The sequence below is a fragment of the Asterias rubens genome, chromosome 3 (assembly GCF_902459465.1).
Source record: "Asterias rubens chromosome 3, eAstRub1.3, whole genome shotgun sequence".
In the NCBI taxonomy this organism is placed as follows: domain Eukaryota; kingdom Metazoa; phylum Echinodermata; class Asteroidea; order Forcipulatida; family Asteriidae; genus Asterias; species Asterias rubens.
Window position 1 is genome coordinate 2,004,397 of NC_047064.1, and position 24,154 is coordinate 2,028,550.

Sequence of the window (24,154 nt, forward strand, 5' to 3'; positions counted from 1 at the left end):
CATTATAGGCGAAACATTGCCCCTCACTTGTCACAATATTCAGACCTCCGCGTAATTTTCTCCCCGTGTTTAGTTCAGTCCCACTGACAATATAGCATTTTAACCATTTATGGAAATTGTCGTTATGAATGGGCACTGGCAACCACACACACAGGGCGACTAGTTGACATCACAAACGGTGTGAGAAATATCGCCCGTCGTGATTGGTCCGTGTTGGGTCACATGGGTTAGACTCATTGACACTGTGTTTCTGATGGGCCGTGATCTTGCAGTCAACTCTCGTATCAGTAAACAGCTGCGATGGTCCGGAGTGTATACTCGGACGGAGAGGGGAGATAGTACACTAAGTCAGGAGCACGGAGTTCCACGGATTCATTCACGGCACCGGAGTGGCAGAGAGAGGCAAGGCTCAGATAATCATGGAGAAATCGGCAACCATGGGGACAACTTTCGCTGACTACGGGGACCACGGTGGCGTGTATTCAACTATGAGGGGGTTGGACTATGTAGGAAACATGACCCAGGGTTTGTATCATGGTAAACACTATGCGACTTTGGAACCTCAATCTCAGACAAGTTGCTTCTCGCATCTTAGCGACCACACCGGCCAGAGAATTCATGATTTAAATCCCACGGGTTGTGCTTTGAATTATATATACAGCGGTGCGTCGTATGCGTACAGCCAGGGTTCCGATGCAAATCATTATCAGCAGGGCACAACGGACAGTAACGGGAACGGGGTTGAGTATACCCACATCCAAAGGCACGGCAGGACAACCTCGTCCACGCCCACCGCTCACTACAACGGTAATTATAGCGAGAATGCTACTAGTTTGAACACCACACCGGCGAGGAGCTCTCGGCTTGACCAGGGAAGCGATTCACGGCCGGTGAACAGTGACCCGGACCGGCAGACTACAGCGGCTACCGCACCCGCTGAACCGCAGCCAAACGGGGAGACAGGCATGTACAACTGGATGAAAATCAAGAGAAAACCACCCAAAACAGGTATGCTTTTAACACCTATGATTAATGACATCTCTTACATCACAGGTGGTCACAACATAATAGTTATGTCCACCTGGCTTATAGTCACAAAACACGGTTTTTAAATAGGCGTTTTGATTCAATCAACAATACATTGATACAAATACCTAAACTTACTGAGATATATTTTTCAGTATTACGTCAGTGTGTCGTTTGTTTGTCCTCAAAAAACACAACGATGCCGAGTGTCCGATACCCCTAAAACACCAATGACCTGAACAATTGAACTCCCGTCTGCCCATACGACCCATAGGAGACTATTCTATGCTAAGACCACATACCTACCGATGTATCGAACCGTTTTCTGTCAATTTATTTAATAGGCATACACAAATTACAAACTGAAACTCCAGGTGAGCAAGTAGTGAACGAAGAATGCCCGCGCCGTCTTGTGTCAATTCGTTTGCTCTGCGAGACACGTGTAGTCGTTGCCGACAGTCGCACTTTTTGACTCCGTGTGCCAAAGCTCGCTGCTAAACAATAACACGGTCTCTTGGTCACAGCGCGAGCAAAACAGCCAGGGCTGTCAGGAAAAATCTGCCCGTGTACGGTCGGGTAGGCTTCCGTATCAAACAACCGCTGCATCGCGTAACCTGTAAATGAGAAATATTTGGCGGCTTTAATAGTAGGCTGTTTTTTTTTTCCTTTTTTCTGCGAGGCCTATCTGCGGTCTGTTTGTCCCACTCAAAAGTCATCAAGTTGCAGTTTTCTTTATTATATAGGCATAGAGCTATATGAATTTGCTTTGTAATCAAAAATGGGGGAGGCAGTTTTGCGTGACGAAGCTGCTAATATCACCACGGCACGTAATTTATGCTTCATTCTACAAGGCAGATGTAATATATATTGTGTGAACTGCAGTTTGGGTTCTGGTTTAATTGGGACGTGTAATGTATACACAGACCTAAGCATTATGAAAGAAAGGCAATGTCACGTATTATGCAATAAATAACCCAAACATTATAATATCAAACCTTATTAAATGTTAACCCATTAGAGATGCAGATATGCATGCATGATTCATAAACCGAAACGATGATGTTTTATTACTTTTCACATTTAAAGCATTGACAACTTTAATTGTAGTTCATCAACGGCATGCCCTTCATCTTGAACAGAAATACACCAAGCACCATACCTCGTCCCTGCAATATTATCATTTAAAATACATCTAAACAAGAATGCTTTGTGAATTCCACTACTTCTGTTCCAAGTGAACATTTTACCATTTTTACGGGCGAGGTCTGGGAGGGCACATCTTTTGTATGATTTTTTTTCCCCCCCCCCTTTACCTTTCCCTAGACGGCCTCTGCTTGTTTTTATAATAATAGTATTGTCCGAAGAATTAAAATAAAATAAATAAATAAAAGCATTTATAAAATAGTGGATCGAAACGTTCTTATTAATTGAAAGGAACATCCCCAATGCTACCCTAAACAGTTCTCGTGTCTGCTATAATATCAATTGAAATACATCTTCAAGAACGCTTTTTAAACTTCGATACTCAATTTATTATACTACCCTGCTAATAAAACACCTCGATCAATTCATTTCACGTGTTTAAAGACACTGGACACTATTGGTAATTACTCAAAATAATTATTAGCATAAAAACTTTCTTGGTAACGAGCAATGGGGAGCTGTTGATAGTATAACACATTGTGAGAAACAGCTCCCTTTCAAGTAACGCAGTTTTTGAGAAAGCGGTATAATTTCTCACTAAAAATATCAACTTCGATTACCAATTGAGTCAACATTTTCACAGATCTGTTATTCAGTGTGCATATTATGGGATACACCAAGTTAGAACACTAGTCTTTGACAATTACCAAATGTGCCCAGTGCCTTTAACTAAAATCAAAACAGGTGGATTTCAAGCCAGCCGTCAAAGGCCAATACTAGAGTACCGTAACCCCACCCCTCCCCCTTTCCCCACTTGTCATAAACTCATATACACACATCCTAAACTAGAATATCCGAGAGCAACAAATCTCTTCAGAAAAAAAAGTGATAGGAAAAGAAAATAAAAAAACTCAAGAGTGCCAACATGGAATTCTTCTCATCTATCCTGTAGTGTCTGGATGACTTCAAGTGCAGATCACTCGAAAATGAATTCTAGCTCTTGGCTATGAAATTACCCCGTACTTCTGTATCTCATAATAAGAGATGCCGTTACGAGTTATTGGCACGCAAGACGGGCATAATGACATTTTCATTATGAAAGCTGACAAAAACTCACCCTGCCAGTTAATTATCAGTTTTTGACAAAGGATTGTTGTGCGGTGGCGTGTTGATCAGGTTTAACAGGTTCTTATGTGGAGTCCTAAGAATTCCTTTAAAGAATAATAATAACATCAAGTGTTTAATGTTAAAAAGAGGTGTTGGAACTAAACAGGTGAATATCTGTTACTTTTGGGTTTTTTTTTGGTTGGAAAATTTCGTGATTTTCAAAATCACATATGGGTTTTCATTTCGAGAAAAAAGGCATATTGAAAAGTAATAACTTGTCATGTTTATAATGACTGCTGAAGTCGAATCCAATCCAGGTAACTCAAAACCAGAAAAAAATCACAGCCACATTAGCTGCCAAAATGAATACGTATTTATATTTGCTTTGCTTTGAAAAAGAGAAATTGTAATCCCATATACATTATCTGATTATTTCCCAATACTTTGTCTTCACAAATTGATTGCCAATATAACAAAGGCACATTCCTTGTTACCCCATACATTCCATGTTCATTTCCCTGTGTGTTTTCTTCTCAAATAGATTTCCAATTTGGCAAAGGCACATTCATTATATCAAAAACATTCCATATTAAATTCCCTATGATTGTTCTCTGTATGTTGATTTCCATTTTAACAAAGGGAACATTTATAGCTATACCTGTTCAATTCCCTATGATTTTTCTTATCATAGTGATTGCAAATTTGAAAAATAAAATCCTGTTAAACCCAATACATTTCATCGTATCTATTCTACTGTTTCATATCTGGGTTTTGTATTTGTGTCCGATATAAAGCTAACCCCGTTCCCGAATGCCACCTTTGTGCTCACCATTTTTGTTTTCCATTATTGTTTTGAACTCCTGTTCATCATGTTTTCCTTTGTCATACCGTGCACTAAGCCACAGATTATAGCGATTCACATTATCTGTATTTTGATTCAAATAAACACCACTATAGCTACACAGGCCTTCATGTGTTAATAAAACTATTCAGAACACCATTCTTGCCTTTCGTTGGAATAAAAGATGTACTATAGCCATAATTGTTGAAACTAGCCCTAATTGTTGAAACAGGAAAATTTGTTAATTTGCTTGGATTTTAAATCTCCTTTATTGGAGTCAGCTTCAACAGACCTGGGCCCAATTTCATAGAGCTGCTAAGCACACAAAAATTGCTTAGCATGAAATGTTGCCTTGATAAAAACAGGATTACCAACCAAATTTCCACGTGATTTTCAGGATAAGCAAACAGCAGCTGAATACATGTGACAAGCAATATGCAACAATAGAAATTTGGTTGGTAATCCTGTTTTTATCAAGAAAGACATTTCATGCTAAGCACATGGTGATTCAACTATCTATTTTGAATTGTTACGCTGTTATGCATCCGAGTGGTGTTTCGAAACAAACTTATGAAATGGAACACAAAACACAATTAATTGTTTTGTTAATATCGATTTTGTTTACCAATCTAAATATAGTGACTATACGAATACAACCGAGCTATACAATGTTAACAAATTTATCAGCATTATTTTAGTGATAATAACCAATGCTTGTATGGGAGAGCTTGGATGCTGCCAGCTTGGCAAAAAAAAAACATTCTGGGGTCTAGAAGACCCACCCATGTTGAGAAGATATACTAAAAATAAAAATATATTATTATTATTTCATTTCGGCTTTATTGTGTATTGCAATCAACCTGTGAAAGCTATGAACCGAGAGAACCACTCCACGGTCCAGACGAATACAGTTAGAGAAGCTAAGAAATAAGAACAGTCCTTTGTGAAGTTTTTCAAAATGTGTTGACCTCTCTCTTTTAAATTTAGTGCAATTATTGTGACGAGGCTCTCTGTATTCTTTAATCAACTGTTTCATACTTGATGGCATTTTTCAACTTCCCTGATAATAAATAAAAACACAGAAAACACACTCCTATATGTAATGGTAATAAAAAAAAAATATGGAATCATTGATTGACATTTATACATGTGCTTGCTTATTAATTGCAATTTTAAAATACCAACGAATTTAATGAATTTGAAGCCAGCATTTATCGAATATGCAAATGCAGTAAATCACTGCCAGAGTCGATTGCTTTCATGGACATTGGTAGTATTTCAGAGATGAGTAGACTCTATTATGAACTTTGGTTGTAATTATAGCAGACCTGCTCAGCTAAGCTGCCAATCTGCTTTGTCTTTTTTGTTCTGGCTGACCTATCCTCATTCAATCAATTGATATGAGATCTGAGGATAAACCGACGAAGGAAGCGTCAGACATGGACGGCCAGCAGCCAACAGCTCTAGATAGCAAATAATGTATGTATTTAACGGCTCTGACTCTCTCTCCCTCTCTCTCTCTCTGTACCCGGGTCCCACATCGAGCTATCTACATCTCATGAGAAACTCGCCCGGAGGAGCTATGCTATAGATACCCTGAACCCCGGTTAGGGAAAACTGTCAGTACCGCACCGCACCGCTTCGGCATTGGAAACTATTACAATACGCGCACCGACCACATCAGAAAGAGGGAGAAATTGAGGGTGAAACGCGATGAATCAGTGAAGGAATAGAGCCATAGGCGAGGATTAGCTCAACCACCCCAACATTGGCCAACATAAAGAACGTCAAATTTACTTTGATTTCAGCCGATCACGTTGCCATTTGATAGCATCAAATCCGAGCCCCCCAAACTGACGTTGTGTCCGCACACAGCATGGTTCTTTGTTAGTAAACGTTCATCCAAAGGAGTCAGTATTTAGGTAAATATCTGGAAATTGACTGAAATTTCCACATACAAAAATAAGACCTATGGAGTGTGTGGTTTTTTTATGATGGAAGTTGAATGGAATTATAAAGCCGTTATGCTCGGTTGCTTTCACTTGAATCAAGTCAGGTCTTGTCTGAGTAGGGCAAAGAGATTAGTCCATTCATTTCGATCAAATCTATGGAAATATTTATAGTCCTAGGTTGTATTTCATCAGTGGTTTTGAATACAAGCTTTTGTTGATGCCTGTTCTTGCAACAGTTGCCATCAAGTGGGTGTATTTGTACACAGTAAAATTGTATGTGGATACTGGATTGAACAGTAGTGCACTAGTTTTTACAGAACAACGTGGGGGCCACCAACTGATTTAAGGCATGGTGGGGTTTGTTGACGATCTGCAAGAGTTGAAACCTGGAGTAGATAACCACCATGGCAACGTAACAAAAATTGTATTTCACACCATCCACAGAAGCATCAATTTTTTCGTTGGATAGCAGGTTCGGTTTTCGTGTTTGGTCCCCAAAGAAAATAACACAAGATGCAACCTAGTTTTACACATTCATTGTGTTTTGTTTGCTTGCATCGAGCAAAACAAAAATAAGACTTTCCAAAGCTACGAAATGAAAAACAGATCATGCACATTTTATTTTGTAAAACGTTGTTAAATTAGGTCAGTCAGATACAGAACTCTGAAATTTTGTTATATTTTCACATGGGTAGAATTGAGTTTTCTTACGAATTGCCTGTCCAAATGATCCATTCCCCATTCTGTCAATTGTGTGTATATTTAAAACAGAAAGGCACGCAGCAACAACAAAACATAACCTCTTTCTGACCATCCCTCCCGGACCATGTTTAACTGACAATATTCGGGCTAAGTATTTCATTAGCAGGCGAGGCAAGTTGCACTAGGTAAACCATAGGGAAACCATAGTCAATAATGCAAATGTGTTTGTAAACGTCTCTGCTCAATGACGTCGTATACTGTCTATCATAAATATTACTCATAATGAAGACGTGAAGACTCCCTATCTTCCTAGACATTTTAAGGAGTTCTGATTGACCTCTCCCAATCATCTTAAAGACGACGAATAGAAGGAGGACATTCGGTAAAAAATGTTCAGTTATTAATTATTTATTTCCATGAATCGAATGTCTGGAAACTTACATTTGATAAGTTGTTCGGACAAGTGACAGTTTATATAAAAAAAAAAATAGTTTTTGTCAAGGTATAATTGGTAAGGATGAAAACATGATTGTTTAATTTGATTATCAGCTTACTGGTTACAAAGTTCATACTTTGCACAATTGTTGTCTACCAAATATTGCCCTCTGAAATTAAGTCATATATTCGAGAGAAGTGTATCCGAAAAACCTCAAAAAAGCAACAGCACCAACAAATAACAACAACAGCTGATTTCGTTTGCTATAGCTCAAATTAAAATGGTTACAATTGCTGAAATTGTACATGGTTTTTCTCCTGGCTCAAACAACAAATTTAGCCCAAATTTTCACAGGTTCGGTATTTCATTTAGGTAAATGTTTATCACACGAACCTTGGACACTTTCTGTGACTTTTTCAGCTTTATCAATGCTGTATGATACCCGAAAGAAAAAAAATACAATTAAAATTAGAAATAAATTGTTTTTTGTTCTGATTTTTCAAGGCATTTTCAGTAGGCGCTTTAACATTGTCCATCTATCGTTGCAACTCCTATTGAAATTCCATTTACATGTATGCCAGACAAAAGAAAGACCAGGTGAATCCCAAAATTAATTGATTACTCCGGATATGTTTAAGCTCATGATCCACCCTTTCCAAAAATGCTATGATTAATTTCTTTAGAATTTAACAATGGATGGAATAAATTATATATTTTCCATGATTTGTTTCCAGTAGCATGTCAAAATGAACCTTTGACTTGTGAGTAGCAATAGTGTAACATGAATAGAACATGATAATTTAATTTGTGTCCAGCGCGACCATTCAACCAATCTAATGATTATAACAACAACAACAAGTTAAAATTGCCATTAATGTTTAGGGAAACAAGCTTACTGGTTGGGAAAGTTTGTGGTTCGAATCCCACCCGAGTATTATGCCTGTGATACACAGAACTCGAAGAAAGTACTGAGTAAACTACGCTAACACACATCGGTGTATAAGGGTCAAACCAAATAGTAAGCTCATAGAGGTTACATGTCTAAGCTCTTTCTTACATGTTTAATACAAGGTTTTTTGTTTTTTTGTCTGCTTCTGCATAACGTAGAGAATAAATAGTTGATTCATTCTTATTTCAATTGAGAATGTTTCCAATGACGATTTTACACGAAGCATATTTCAACTTAAAAATGTTGTGGTCGAGCTCTGCAGATATTAATATATGTATTCATATTTCTAACCGATTGGCAAAGGGGTTTCAGTGCGACCACAATTGCTTATGATACCAAGAAGCAAACCCCGACACGTTGTGTAGTTTACCATTATGTCTAACAATTACTGCCCTCCTACTTGGAACCCACTGCGACCTGGCCTTGAATAAGTGTCAAACTTTTACTGAAAGAGTGTGAAATGGAACAAGCGGTGAGCAGGGAAACTGGCTTGTCCTCCATTTAGAAAAACGAACCCTTTGTAACTATTTTTGGTTCAATCAGTTTCTGAAATGAGTTTTAGGACTTTCCAATTAAAGACAGTCATATATGAGCGATGATGCTTAAGGCATTTCAGTCTGGTGTTAAATATTCTGTTCAAGTGCTTACAGGTGGCTATGGGGCAAATAGGGTGCACCTGGGAACCGAGGGGTTTATATTTATGTGTGTATTTCATATTTATTTATGTTAATAAATTTCGCCCAAACAAGGCTCAAATCCCATCTTAAACTGCAAGGCTGGGTTGTTAACATTGACACCATGTGTGTTGACGCAACAGATACCAAAACGGAATCCAAATTTACATTTGAGGGTGTTAACACAACACTAAAGTCTGCATACACAATAACACTGGTGTTATTTCAACACCCTATATATGATATTAATGTTGATCATTTCTTCGGTATATGAACGTGACAACACCCACGGTGTAGGCTACATGTTAACACCCATGTGTTTGTAGAATAAGGGGAATATTAATATCCAATTACTAAACGTCTAGGTCGGCTTTCAAAGAGACAAGAAAAAGAAAGGTGGGCTACGTCACTGGTGAGTTAAGTAGTGACATACAGACTATTATCTTACTGTGTTTGGAACAATAATCAATTTATGAGTTACAAAAAAAATTGTCCCTAAAATACATATTCCTGTAATATATCTTACCGGAGAAGAGTCCCAGCCTCAAAATTGTTTGTCAAGTTCCCTCTTCAACCAATTCAAAGAACAGTAGACAATTGATTCATCGAGATCACTCACTTGGAATCAATTGTCTTTCAAGAAATGGCATAGAAATTTAGTGGAGACCGGTTACATCGTTTGCTAAAATAATAGTACGGGCTGATGGTGGCGACTCAAGTGGAACTTTCTAGGATGGTTGATTAGCTTCAACGCTAACTTTGTCAATGCGAAGCTTTCGACAATAATATTTGAGTTTGCACGCAATGCTATACGCCGCATGTAATTATTATCTGCACTGTTCAAACTGTGTTTAGGCCTATAGTTTAAATACAATGTTGTACCCATGTTTTAAACATGTTTAAATGGTTTACATGGTTATCATTTAGACACCTGCTCAAATGGTTTGTAGGATTCAAATACACACAATAATCTAAACATGTTTTAGGTTATACATGTTGAAAAAGTGGGTTCAACATTTATGCTTAGAAATGTGTTGAAAATCTAAACACGGTTTCCTACCACACTAAAGGTAAAATTTGAAGAGGAAAAAGTGTGTGTATGCAAATAAACGTTTCAGTAGCACATCAACAAATACTAAATATTAAAATATAAAATAATATTACTTTACATTAATCATCTATCATTGGCTATAATGAAATCCACTGCTATTATACAGTTGTCATCATTCCACGTATAAATCAGACGAATTATCAACTCCCAACCTAATCAAAATATAGCGGTTGGTAAGGAAAAGCAACCATTGTGACCGGGAAATGTTCAAATCCCTAGATGCCGCGGACCTTTCTAGTCCGCACGTAGTACACACAAAGTTAGCGGTCTTCTGGCGACGGCATTTCTATGCAGCTTCGGAAATAACATTTCTAATTGCTAGTCATGATTGGAAACTATGGCATAACCTTTGTTTCACGATACAATACGGCCGTGGGTTCTGTTTTGCGGCAGCAATAGTATAAATGCTCGAAAACATTCATTCATAGAAATGATATAACATTGGTGACTTATAAATATCATCGTGGCGTACCTCTGAAACAGCTGTAACAAAGGAGCTGCATGAACATTATTTTCTTTAACGATTTGAAATATTCTGCTCATTTTGTTTTAGTTCATGAAATTTAAAGTAATTTGTTTTTGTTTAACTAAAAGCAACCTTACTACCAATGCTTACTACGTAGGGCCTATTCACTATTTCGCCTTGAGGTTGTAAAAAGCATCAACCAAAACGTCGTATAGGGTTTAGCTCCTTGTAGATTGGGAATAGGTCACAGAATAATTGTATTACCCCGTTGGCATATCACCTCTAATGCAGCTTAAAAAATATGTAAAAGAAATTAATAATGTTTTTGTTTATATGAGTTTATACTGATCTAGGCCAACTTGTACTCTCATCTCATTTCACCTGACCATTTTCTCATCCTGATTCAGAACAGAGCTGCTTCGCTTCACAATTTTGTTTTCTTGCTGGGGTACCAGACGCCAAAGTCCACCCCTCCGGGTACCAGACGCCAAGTTCCACCCCTCCGACGCGTCCCATCTTGGAAATACAATCTCAAACATTTTATCCTTACTTATTGTCTTCTCTTCGTATCAGTGCATAGAGTTTCTAGTATGAGTGTTTTCTCTGTTTACAAAATAGAAATATAGATGTATTATTATACACAAAAATGTGTCATAGAGTTAACGATAATTACACAAGCTAGACCTAGAAAAAAAAGGGTTGAACACTCAACCTGTGGATTTGTAAGACACGATGTTCGTTCTGGCACTGGGGACTTCTGGGAAAAACATTTACTTTCAGCCTAACCTGTTAAACAGATATAAGAACTGATGATCCATTCTATATTGAAGATATTTCAAGGAAAGACGATGAGTCAGAAGCGACAAGTCTTCAAAATGTTACGTATCATTGCCAACATGTGACAAAAATATGAAAATTAATAACCAAAACATCAAAATTTTAAAAAGAAACAAGAGTGTATAATTGTCTGTTGACCATGTGGAATTGTATAAAGACCTACTAATATATATTACCCTGTATATTACTGTAATGTTTTGCTTTTGAAATTATTCATGAAATAATTCGTCGGCAGTTATGCAGCTTTTTCTCAACAGCATTGACCAATCCTATAAAAAATGTATTCTGCATGGTCCTTTTCTTTGAGTTTATTGTTGTTATTTTTAAAAATTTATTTGTTTATTATCATTATTGTTTTCAATTTAAACATGCCTTTTTCCCTGATATATTTTGCTGACTGATAACATTAGGGGAAACGTTTCTCTCTGAGCCTTCATTGTTCGAAACGGTTAGCGATATTCCCAGAGAATCAGCCATAGTACAGTTTCATTTAGGACATTTATTATTCCTGGATTAAACGGACATTTTTCTATGCGATGGTTCAAGTTAAATGTAGGTCCGGTGCTCTCTGTGATGCACCGCGCTGTTTCCTGTCACTCCCCCCGTCTGTCGCGCTCAATTCCCGGGTCCATCTTGCCTCCATTGCCTCTGCTATGGATCTTAATTTCTCCGTGTGTCTACGTTTAATATCCGTCCCACTTTACAGACTCTTTTGTAAAGCATGTTTTCATTTGTCATTACCCCGCATCAGTAATCTTCTACATCATTTTTCATTCCAGTCTGGTTTTGTTGTCTGTAGTGTCTGTAACATCCCTGAAATCTGGATGCGGTACAACCCATCTCAGATCGCCGGTCATTTTTCATCCTCACACGGCCTATAAAGCCCCGGTCTAATGCCGCTGATCGCGGCGGACAATCTATCATCCCAGCCAACGACCTTCGCTCAGCCGGAGTGAATTTTTATTCGTTAAATTAATTATTTTAAATGCATTTTCTGTGGCTCTTTTGTGTGATTTGGGGGTATCTTTGTTTAACCCGACTCGTGCACTCTTGAAACCTTTTGAGTACGCATATAATTGATTTACGCTAACAGCCATATTGGTTTTGGAAACAGATTGTCAAAAACTCAAGTTGAATTACTTCAGTTTTGAGGGGTCTGTTAGTCTTCGAGTGAATAAATGTCACAATTTTAGTTGTCTTCGGATACTTATCTTAAACCATTACACGGTGTCATACCCCGTCTTTTTGACTCGAATAAAGTTGTAAGGTATTGAATTACAATTTTAATAAATAAAATGTTCTATTTCATTGTGTAGAAGGGTTCATCAGTTGCATAAATAGGGTTCTCATAACTTAATATTTAATTAGTATTGTCCATTTATTGACATCAAGTTTGTCTTTCAAAGGATCTTTCAAAAAAATCATAAGACTTCAAAAGTAACCATGTGTGTTGCTTGACATGGAAGTTTAAGAAATAAAATTACAGTATAGTATGCTTAAAATGGTAAAACACTAATTCGAAGACATGGTTAATCTCAGATTACATTGTTGTTGTACTTAACAAGCAGTATAAGTTTATGTGGATACATAAACAAAATGATTAAAGTCAGTAATGTTGGGCAATTTACGCATAGAGTTCAACATTGCAGCCACAGTCAGAGCCGCTTCAATTGTTACACTACCTCATACATTTCAATTATTTCAAAATCTGGCCGAAATTGTCAACCGAGCTCGAACCATGTTTCCCCCTTTCTCTTGTGTTTCCTGGCAGTCTGTAATCATAGTAGCAACCATCCCGAACCCAATCCTAGCAATATCTTTAATTATCCCGAACCCCAATGCATAAGTATTATGTATCTTTCCTTGTCCCTTCACAGCAAACAGTGGCATGACCCGATATCAATGTCACATCCACTCAAAGTTTGTATGCATCAGGAAAACGCATCCCGTGACGTCACGTTTCAGAATTATTGGCAAATCAAAGTGAGGTATGGAGCGCCTCGTGAAAAATGATATATCTAGAATGTATAGAGTGACGTGTGGATTGTCACCACTGCATATGGGTACAGATTGCGAAAGAGTTGGTACGCACAGATTCAATATCAATGAAATTAATATCAAAACGTAAGGCCATTGATATGTGTGCATTCATACCATAGGTAATTTTGGTTGTAACAGCAAAAAAAAATTATATATTTTTTTCTCAAATTAATATCAACAAAAGTGTGTTGTTCTTAAAACGAATGAATTTGTTTAAAATAATGGTATTCATGACTTTGTGAATTTCAATCATGTTACTATCTAGATAAGAATAATTAGACGTAATTATGTGGGCAGATAAATTGGTGTATATCAATAAGATTATTTTGTAAGTTTAGTCAACAAAAATTTAAACATGATTGGTAACGAAAAAAATGAGAATGGAGCAATTTCCATGTAGACATTTGAAACAACATGAAAAATAGCATAATCTACAATTGACATCATTTGTGGTGCGGAATAAAACAAGGGTTGATTTTTGATTTATGAGCTCTACACACCGATGCGCGTAGACTACAACATTAGCATTGATTCAAGCGCATTCGCAACGTATACAGCCGCACGCATTATAAACATTCTAATATCATTTTCCATGTCCCAAAATTGAAAATCACAACATGATTGGAGCAGCTATCTGTCGCATGTCATTAGTCTCAACTCGAGTCGTTTTCAGTTAAATCCAATAAATATCTAATATAGCTCAGGATCGTAATATCAGTGTGTACTATTGGGGTTAACACCGTGAGTTTATAGATGTCGTTTCTTTGTTGTTTTGTTTGGTTCTATTTTTTTTGTACTTTGGTCTGTTTTTCTCTTCACTTTGGTTGAAAAAAAGAAACATGGTTTATGTTCCCTTTTGACGACGGCATTTCAATGCTGCTTTGGAAATAACATTTCTAATTGCTGATCATTTATATTGGAAATTATATTATAGCCTTTGTTTCACGATACAATACGTCCGTGGATATTGTTTTGCAGCATCAATAATACTAATTTAGTCAAACGCAACTAAGACAGGCAAAGCTTTTCGTAGTAGGCCTACACGAAATATACCGACACCAAAATTTCATATAAAACCGCAATATAAAACATGCCGTTTATTTTAGCATTCGTTATTTTACGTTCTGAATTTTGGAATGCGATTGCCACCCGCCATCTCAGACAGTCTGTTCATTCCAGTAGTAAAGTAAAGTTATCAATGTAATTTGTACATTTTAATGTGTTTTTTGTAACGGATCCAACCCAATTATGGTTGCAAATAAATTATACTTACCTTTGTTGATCAACTGTTATTTCAAACTTCCAATTTGTATCGAGATTTAAGTCTCCCGAATTCCGAAATATCTATTACGCGGAAGTAGAAAATAAAGCAACAAAATATTATCAAAGGAACATAATCAAATCTACCCAGCAAATATATATACACAGTGTTACCGCAAATCCAATACTTATTAAGGTTCAGTTCAATTCAGTTCAGATAGACATTTATTTCCATACTTCTTTGAAAAAACAACGACTTATGAAGTAAAAGCAAAAATAACATAGCAAATAACTGAACAAGGTCATTTGTATATCCAGTAGTATGTAAATTTGTTATAACATATTTTGAATTAGATTCTTATAATAAGCTACGCTTCGCGATACGCATGAACGGCACCACTCCAACCATCTTCACCCAAACATGACAGACTTCCTGCTGCCATAGTTACCCGCATGGTAGATTATGCTGATAAACATGGCGGTAATATTTATGAATTGCGTTTAATTATACAAATGGATTCGTGAAATATGGAATATTAGAGGGGTTGAATAATATTACGAATCTGTTAGAGGTCATTTTAATTTTACAATAAATATGAAGGTGTTTTTTAAATAGCCTTTCCCTGTATTGAACTGCGGATTGAAGAACATTTTTTTATCAATCTTTGAAACTGCTTTCGATTTTTGTTATTGTACAAAAAAAACGGGTTAATTTGGAAAAAAAGGAACCCGTGAAATGGTTGGGTTTTCTGACCTAAATTATAGAAAATACTCTTCAAGAAACTGCAAAATTTGAACCTCATTTCACCCGCATTGTTTTGCATTTTATACTCAAATAGTTGAAGAGTTCTAATATCTTGTTTCTTTTGTTTATTTTGTTTTAATTCTGCAGTTAAGGCACACGAGTACAGCTCATCGACCGGGCAGCAGTCACCCATCGGAGGTAGTCTAGGGGGTGTCGGTGGAGCAAACAACGGCAGGACCAACTTCACCAACAAACAGCTTACAGAACTCGAGAAGGAATTTCACTTCAACAAGTATCTTACGCGGGCACGGCGAGTCGAAATCGCCACCATGTTGGGTTTGAACGAAACACAAGTCAAGATCTGGTTTCAAAACCGGCGGATGAAGGAGAAGAAAAAGATGAAGGAATGCATCCCTGGACCTGTGCCATCCTTCCATTCTTCTCTAACCCACCATCACCATCACTCCCATCATCAACAACAACAACAACAACAACAACAACAGCAGCAGCAACAACAACATCACACAGTGCACCCGTCCGTTGCGGGAACTACGCCGGTGTCATCCATACCTGACTGTGAGCTTAAAGCTCAGCCCACTGCCGTATATAATGGTCACAATCACAACGGAACTGCCGTCGTAGTCAACTCTTCGGGGAGTTAGTTTTGCTACAGTTTCAAGTCTTTCTGTTTTTCAATTTTGATTTTCAATCGTTCGGATGAAGTGCCTAGAGGCCACGGGTTTCGGCGTGAAAGGCGACGGGCCATAAGACAAGCCTTTTCATGTAAAGCGGCTTGGGTAGTTCGTAAGGATCATTCCGTGACCCGATGCCGCCGACGCGCTAGCTATACTGCTACCCCAATTTCTCCCCACTCTCCCTAACCCTGTCACTCCTTCTCTCTTTTATTGTACGCGGTTTGTCTGGACCGTCACGAGGGAAGCCTAGCCCGCCGTCGGCCTCCCTCTCTCACCCACTCTCTCTCCAATCAAATACAAAAATCCACAAAAATCCAGTGTTATTACCTTATGTTTTGGAATCAAAGAGGGGCGAGATTGAAGCCCTTTGGCGATGCCCCGGGCAAGGGCACGTATGATTTGGCTTTTGAGAATCAGCCACCGTGGACACGAAGTCGATTTGACTTGACAAAAACCCGACGCTGATTTACAATGACTCCCGTAATAGGTTCTCATACGTTCACAACTTGGCTTTTTTTTGTCTAGCTTAGAATGATACGCCTGATCATCGGCACCTGCCCGGCTTTTACTCTCTCGCTTTAACCCAGGCGCCGCAACCGTACAAAGGCTTCAAGCCTACATTTTCCATTTTCCTTCAAATTGTGTTGTTTGTTGGTTTGAACTCGTGAAATCCAGGTTATTTTGGATGGATTCTGCGGGAGTAATCCACACAGGATTGAAACACGGAACGGTATTACCTGCTTCAGAGTTGCAGACTTACAGCCAGTTGTCATACACAGCGTATAACACTGTGATCCCAAATTATTATTCAGTGTGCCTGCAAGGTTTTTGCGCATTACTTAGTACAGACAAATTGAACATGAAAGGTCCTTCATATCCACGCATAAGGCTTATATTGGTTCTGTCGGCTAGCTCAATAGCAGAAGTAATGGGATAAATTAAAAGATAATACTATTGCGTTTTTTCCCCTTTCTCTAGTCTGTCTATTTGCCATTATAGAAGAGATATAGCCTGAACTTCAGACAGACTAAGCTTACAAAATGACAACCCCAGTCCAACTGGGAAGCATTATTCGAGCATGAACCATTGTCTGAACGATCATTTAACGAGGGTTTATCATAGTAACATGATTACAGATTGGAAACTTCTTCGGTTTAGTGCATTGTAATTAAATCCCAATATAAGAATTGTGTTCAAAATGAAATTGAGCTACATGTGAACAGATTGATTTGCATTGACTATGCCAGATCGCATAAAATATATCAACTGTAACAAAGCTCCATGACATGACTGGTTAAATCATATTATGTGCAAATTAAGTTGAATGACATTTTAAAATGATAATTTATACTGTTTTAAGAGCAAGATCGAATATTATTCCAATGCTGTTTATCGTTACTGCTGTTGTTGTTGTTTTTCTATTGTTATTATTTGTAATCTTTGAAACATATTTCGATCACGTATGTTTACATGTACATTTAACCTTCCACCAAAGTTTCCATGTTTCCTTTTGACGTGTTATTTCGTTTTGAATCAATCAACTGAACAGCAGAGCAGTTTTAGGGTCACCGAGTCAATGTTGTTGTTTGCAAAAATCTCAAACATTTTGTTCAAAGTATCAGGGCACGCGTTTATTTTGTTTGTGAACAATAGTACAAAAAAAGTTCCTGCAAGTCACAAGGTCAAATGCACACCTTTATTGCTCCCTGATTTGAATTTGAAATGTGATCCTTTACTAAACTTACCACAGCTCAATGAGTCTACATAATTTATGTCAATTATTAGTGACTGTTTCGCTATTTCTGAATGAACAAATTTCACTGAAGTTATTTTCAAAATTGTTCCGGCGCACCAAGATCCAAACGAGGTCCGGGACACCTCAATTGGAGGTGTCCGTATGTTTGATACATTAGGTAATGAGTGCTATATACAAATCAAAGGTAAACTAATTAGCATGAAGGGCAGATGTAATGTGCATCAAACGTACAAACGTTTTAAAATTTCTATTTTGTGCACTGCTTTCTCGAAAATGTGAGAACTTAACTGGATTAAATGTCTTTCTCCGATGTTGACAATTTACAATCTTATGTCAAACGTGATTTGTCAATGTGAAAAAAAGGAAACACAAACAGTGAAAACTACTGTTAATTTTACAAACACTTCAGCTATAACCCAAACTCATCGGTAAGCAGAGAAGGGATATTAAACAGCTCTTCATTTACTCCGTATTGTTGTGCAGACGTTTAGAGCTGAAGACAGTTTGCTTGCGTTTGTCAGTTTGCTATGGATTGCTTCTCCCTCTTTAAAATCTAGTTGTTGACCAGTTATGCCCAATCTCTCCTTTTGGTTGTGGTGGGGGTTTGTTTTTCACTACCTTTGCTATGACGTATCAAGCAAAGGTTGTTCATACTGAAAACATACCACGCCTGACGCATTATCAAGCAGTGTCTATACCTCCTTCAGCGACCGAGTAGATTTCGCTCGTGTCTCGCATCCAAAAGAGCCTTCAACGCAAACCTGTTTAATTTACACAAAATGCAGAAACGTCCATTTCAAGTTCATCCATTACAAGCTAGATCGCAGGAAGGATGCAAAAAGAAGATCTAAAATGTGTGATGTGTGTGATCAAACTGTTGAGGGATTATACTTTGTTACAGTTAATGGTTCATTTGAAGATATTGACTGGAAGCACATAAATTGTCACAGGTAAACAACAATAACGTTAAGCAAACCCAGGCTGGCTTCCTGCTTTGGTGTTAAAACTAGTTTTACTATAAAGCTAAATAGTCAGCTGTTTGACTTATAATGATGCTTAGCACATAAATATCATGCTAAGCTGAAACCAATGTATAATTGGTTTGCGGTAACACCATGTGTGTATCTACTTGCCAGGTAGAGTTGTTCTTAGGGAACTGTCTTGCTTTATTCTACTGCCGTGGAGTAGATAATCGGAGGTTCGGGAGACTTCGGGAAACCAGTTATCAGCCAAACTGACTTGTTTTGTTTTTACTTTGATTAATAGTGATTTGAACCTAGTGACCAGTGTCATGTCGCTGCTAACCGCGGGAATCTGCGCTTTAAGCCAAAATAATCGCATGCCCTCAGCTGCACAGTGTGCAGGCAGAGGTGGAACCAGAGGGTCAACTTAGAGCCATTCCCCACCCCCTCTCTCTTGCCCCCACCCCCCTTAGATCGAGAAAATAATCAAAAATCATTGGTTCGATAAATTAAATGCATCCCTCAGAGTACATATTATTTGTCTGCACTTGCAGCTCCCCCACCATCAAATAAAACTGTTTGGTTACGCCACCATTTACGGGGCAAAATAAGCGACGACTTTCTTTAGTCAGCAGCGCCACAGCATTCTGCCCTGTCGACTGTAGACCAGGCCAGTCCTAGACTGAGTGGGGAGCGATTGTGGGGGGTGGTGGTGGCAACACCCTAAAATTATACCCAAAATATAGTCGCCAATAAACCAGATGTGACATCCATATTGACATCAAAATATGCTGAATCGATTCGAAAGTGCACCCTTTATGATGGCTGTATATTTTTTGACCCGGAGGTCAAAGCAGTGGCTGTCACTGACGCCAGACGTAATGCACAAAAGGTTCAATTTACCTTTAAAACGGAAATGATAAATATACTCAAAGAAATTCGATTACAGCTCATCTATCATTGGAAAACGAACCGAATGCTTCGGGGATAATGTTTGAATGAATATTTCAACAATGTATAGCGCGGACACAAGTTGAATTCACACATGTAATATTTCAATTCAATAATTTTGTTTGATTGTTTGATTATTTAACTTTTTTTCTCGCAACCCCTGTTTTTGTTAGGGTGTGTTAGACATGTAATTATTTGCTGAAAGTGTCTGGATTAAGTTACACAGATTGTTACAAAGACAATTCATTCCACCCTTAAAACGTTGTCATAGTTACGTGCAATGGTTGAAAAATCCTGCGCCCGTCATCTCAACGCACAGTAGATTTTCTAAGATTATGTTTTAACTGTCAATTCTACTTTATGTTACTTAATATGTTTATTTTCTATAATTAGAAACGTGTTTGGGTTTTGTTGCTGTTTTTTTTTCAAGGATAATCCGTAATTTTTTTTGTATTTATCTGAGATATTCACATTTGACAGAAATTCCTGTAAAAATTATATGTTTGATCTTTTTGACGCTATTGGCAGTTGTTGTCGGATTCCCTGTGCGATTGCGTTGCTTACTGGCAGGACCTAGAATGGAACCAGTCTTGCAACCTGCCAGAGGTTTGGCCACTAGCATTAGCGCGGAGGAAAGACTATACACTCCAATATCATTACAAAGATCTCAATTGTTGTGAAGCATAATCTTAACCCTGTTTTTAGATACAGTTTTAAATCTACCTTACATTAGCTGATATTTTCCCCATTGGAATTTATGAGAATAACGTTCAAAAAACCACCGCACTTTTCCCTCTCCATTCTCTGCATTATTCATTAGGGGAAAAATGCTGACAAGGAGAGAGTAAATGGAATTATTCATAAATCATCATAATCAAAAAGGACTGGCGATGAAAATATGAAATAATATTAGATAATGTTATGACTTAACTCACTGCACTGCAAAACTTAATAAGGAATACGGGAGATGTTATATATAGCTAAATTATATGTATCTGATATTTTTGGAGAACCAATTTTAAATTGAGACTTAAAAAATTGTACACATTATTCGAAATGTACAAATGTTATTCAGATAAGTAAGCTTACAATGGAGTTATTGTATTCAAATGATTGGATATGAAGTCGGCAGCAACACACTTTGATTGGATTGAATTGTTCGTTGTATGAAAAGGTAAACATATATAAAGACACTGGACACAGTTGGAAATTGTCAAAGACCAGTCTTCTTACTTGGTGTATCTCAACATATGCACAAAATAACAAACCTGTGAAAATTTGAGCTCAGTTTGTCGTCGAAGTTGTGAGATAATAATAAAAGAAAAAAAAAACACCCTGGTCACACGAAGTTGTGTGCTTTCAGATGCTTAATTTCGAGACCTCAAAATCTAATTCTGAGGTCTCGAATTCAAATTCGTGGAAAATTACTTCTTTCTCGTACACTACGTCACTTCAATCGAGGGAGCCGTTTCTCACAATGTTGTTCACTATCAACAGCTCCCCATTGCTTGTTACCAAGTAGGTTTTTATGCTAACATTTATTTTGAGTAATTACCAATAGTGTCCACTGCCTTTAATATAATATTTCACTTTGCGCAATCATCTAACACTTAAAGTCTCCATTTACTAAAAAGCTGGGTACACATTACTGTTTTTTTTGCTTTTTGTTTAAAAAACTTGGAAACCTAGATAAATATTATTTCTACAGAAAATCATGACTTGAAGGGGATTTTACCCATTCAATTAAGAATATTTTATCCTATTTCAACGATTTATACGTGTTTGATACATATTCGTTTGAGAACAAAAATTTCCGTTTCTACGTGACCATCTTGTCACAAAAATGATATCAATCAGAAATGTATGCTTTTTTTTGTATTTACATTGTAGTGTGCCCCCCCCCCAACACAAAAACTTAAGCTAACCCATTCACTAGATTGTTCGATTTAATGTTGACATTTTGATTGAAGAAATTGTAGTGTTTCCTAACTTTAAGTTTCTGCAACATTATTGTTATTGCCATAGTGATGAACATTTGAATCAAATATGTTCACAGGAGGACTAATGTACATTGTATTGCCGAAAGGTTTGATTTGAAGTTAAGTTTGTTTGTAAATATATTTTGATAAATAAACAAATTACAATTAATGGGATTTCTTGACTTTTTACTATTTATTTATTTATTAATTGGAAAGGATATGGAGTGTCAAGTTTAAATGTGTTTGGTTTAAGTTTTATAAAATTATGAGTTTTGTTGTTATTATTATTATTATTTTGTGTTTTTACTTAAGACAAATGTGTTACCTTTAATACAATGCATTTCATTCTCTGGTTTGTATTAAAGAGATTTTGAATTGTAAATAATTAATTATTTCTGTAAGGGATGCCTCGTATGAACATGAAATAAAACATAATATGAAGTTTATTCCAATCTACCGTCTGACATTTTGTGAACTCTTAGAGTTTTTTGAATTGGCCGTAAGTTTGAAATAATGTCCAGTATGACAATACAAACTGTTTTCCTCGTCAAATGTTTTTAGTTTACTGTCCTTTCAGTTCGGAAGAAAGATGGGACTAAGCTTTTAATGACAGGCGTATATATTGTGCACGCATTCAGAGAAATGTCATCAGAAAGATATGTTGCCTAATGGCCACCGCATTTTGTCCTTTGGACAAAATATCAAATAATAAACTACATGGGGAGGTGCCTGAATAAAATAGTCGGTAGAAGAGCAAGCAGTTGCAGCCATTTTGATATTTCATTGAAGAAAATAACATTGCTCGTTGTTCTACTAATAAAATGGCCAGATATCTTTCTTGTGACATTCTCACTGTGTTCCAAATGTCATACTTGTTTCATCAACACAACAAAATGTTCAAAATAATCTCCGTAAGGGCCATGTGTTCGAATCCCACCCGAGTAATATGCCTGTGATATTTTTTTTCACAGGACTCGGGAAAGTACCGAGTATACAGTGTTAACACACATCGGTGAATGGGTACAAACCAAAATTGATATTCTTTATCCCCAATGCAAATTTAATATTTATTATAATAATTATAAATATCCATAAAGAGTCTAGTATTTATGGACTGATTGTTCGTAATTACTTCATCGTTGTCCTTGCATCTCAAAATATTCAAATACAAGTTAAACATTGGCGTGAGGGCATCGGGTTGGCATAGCGGTATCTTGCCTTGCACTCCACTTCTAGAACCCCGGTTCAAATCCCAAAGGGGGCACTATGTGGATTGAGGTTTTCAGTCCCTGCCTGACTGCGTGGGTTTCCCTGGAATAATTTTCTGGGGTTTTCCTCCCACATCTAAAACTGAAAATTCCTTCCTTGTCTTCTTTATGCATTCAATTTTTGGCTAGAGTAATTAAGTTTACTTTTCTGAAAGTCAGTGTCTTCACAACCAGAATAAATAAAATAAAATGAAATGAACAAGTATTTTATTTGTACTTGTATACAGACTGGTTTTGTGTTGAAAGTTTTAACTGGGTCACAAATATTACGAACCAAAGCAGTTGGGTAATGTGACATGAATTTATCCCCAGATTAAAATAAGGGTATACCTTTAGTAATCCCCCCACAACTGAAGTTGTTGATATTATAAAACATTGTTTGTAACAACCTCCTTTGAAGTAATGTTGTTTTAGAGAAAACAAAGGTAATTTCCCACCCAAATATTTTAATCTGAGAAAGGCTTCAGGCATGAGGCCTTTCCCAGGCGTCTGAAAGCACACCATTGTATACAACAATGAGGGGTATTTTCTTTCATTATTGTTTACAACTTCGATGACCAATTGAGTCCTTTATTTTATGCAATATTTATGTTGAGCTACACCTAGTGATGATATTGCAATGAACTATGCCAGCAATGAACAACTATGCAAAAAGCTCTCTGTTGTAAGGTAAGAAGTTTATAACATTATGACGAGGTACCAACGCAACTCCATGTAAGAATCGAATAGCAAAAAACTGTTGCTGATATCTCGATATTTTTTTTCTAAACGATTTATTTTTTCTTAAACAAAATATTTATTATTTGTAACGAAACTGCACCTCCTTCATAAGTTCGCGTTTTCTTAAAGCCAGTGGACACTATTAGTAATTAATCAAAATACTTATTAGCATAAAAACTTACTTAGTAACAAGCAATGGAGAGCTGTTGATAGTATTTAACATTGTGAGAAACAGCTCCCTCTGAAACAACGTAGTTTTCGAGAAGTAAGTTAAATTTCTACTAAAATTTTTGAATTTTATTTCGAGACCTCAGAATTAGATTTTGAGGTCCCAAAATCAAGCATCAGACACCAAGTGAGAATACTGGTCTTTGAAAATTACCAAAAGTGTCCAGTTTCTTTAAGACAATTAGGTTGCAGTTTGTTATTCAGAACTAAGAAATACTAAAGCAATTCGGTTGCAATAATAAACTTTTTCTTTCCACTTAAAACACGACGTTCAAATGCTGAAATTGTTGGATATAACAGTCAAAC

General features: G+C 37.0%; 1 protein-coding gene across 1 annotated transcript; it reads left to right on the top strand.

Moving 5' to 3' along the window:
- The first annotated feature begins 241 nt into the window (after positions 1-241).
- LOC117288387 (homeobox protein Hox-B1a-like) lies at positions 242-20,904 on the top strand. The gene is made up of 2 exons (XM_033769232.1): positions 242-1,008; positions 15,437-20,904. The coding sequence occupies exons 1-2, from the start codon at positions 420-422 to the stop codon at positions 15,949-15,951; spliced, it is 1,104 nt and encodes a 367-aa protein (XP_033625123.1). The 5' UTR covers positions 242-419; the 3' UTR covers positions 15,952-20,904.
- Positions 20,905-24,154: the final 3,250 nt, after the last annotated feature.

What these genes read in the sequence shown, in the direction of transcription:
- LOC117288387 (XM_033769232.1), top strand. Translation starts at nt 420, where the DNA reads ATGGAGAAATCGGCAACCATGGGGACAACTTTCGCTGACTACGGGGAC. An exon ending in GAGAAAACCACCCAAAACAG is followed by an intron (nt 1,009 to 15,436) that starts GTATGCTTTTAA and finishes TTAATTCTGCAG; the next exon opens with TTAAGGCACACGAGTACAGC.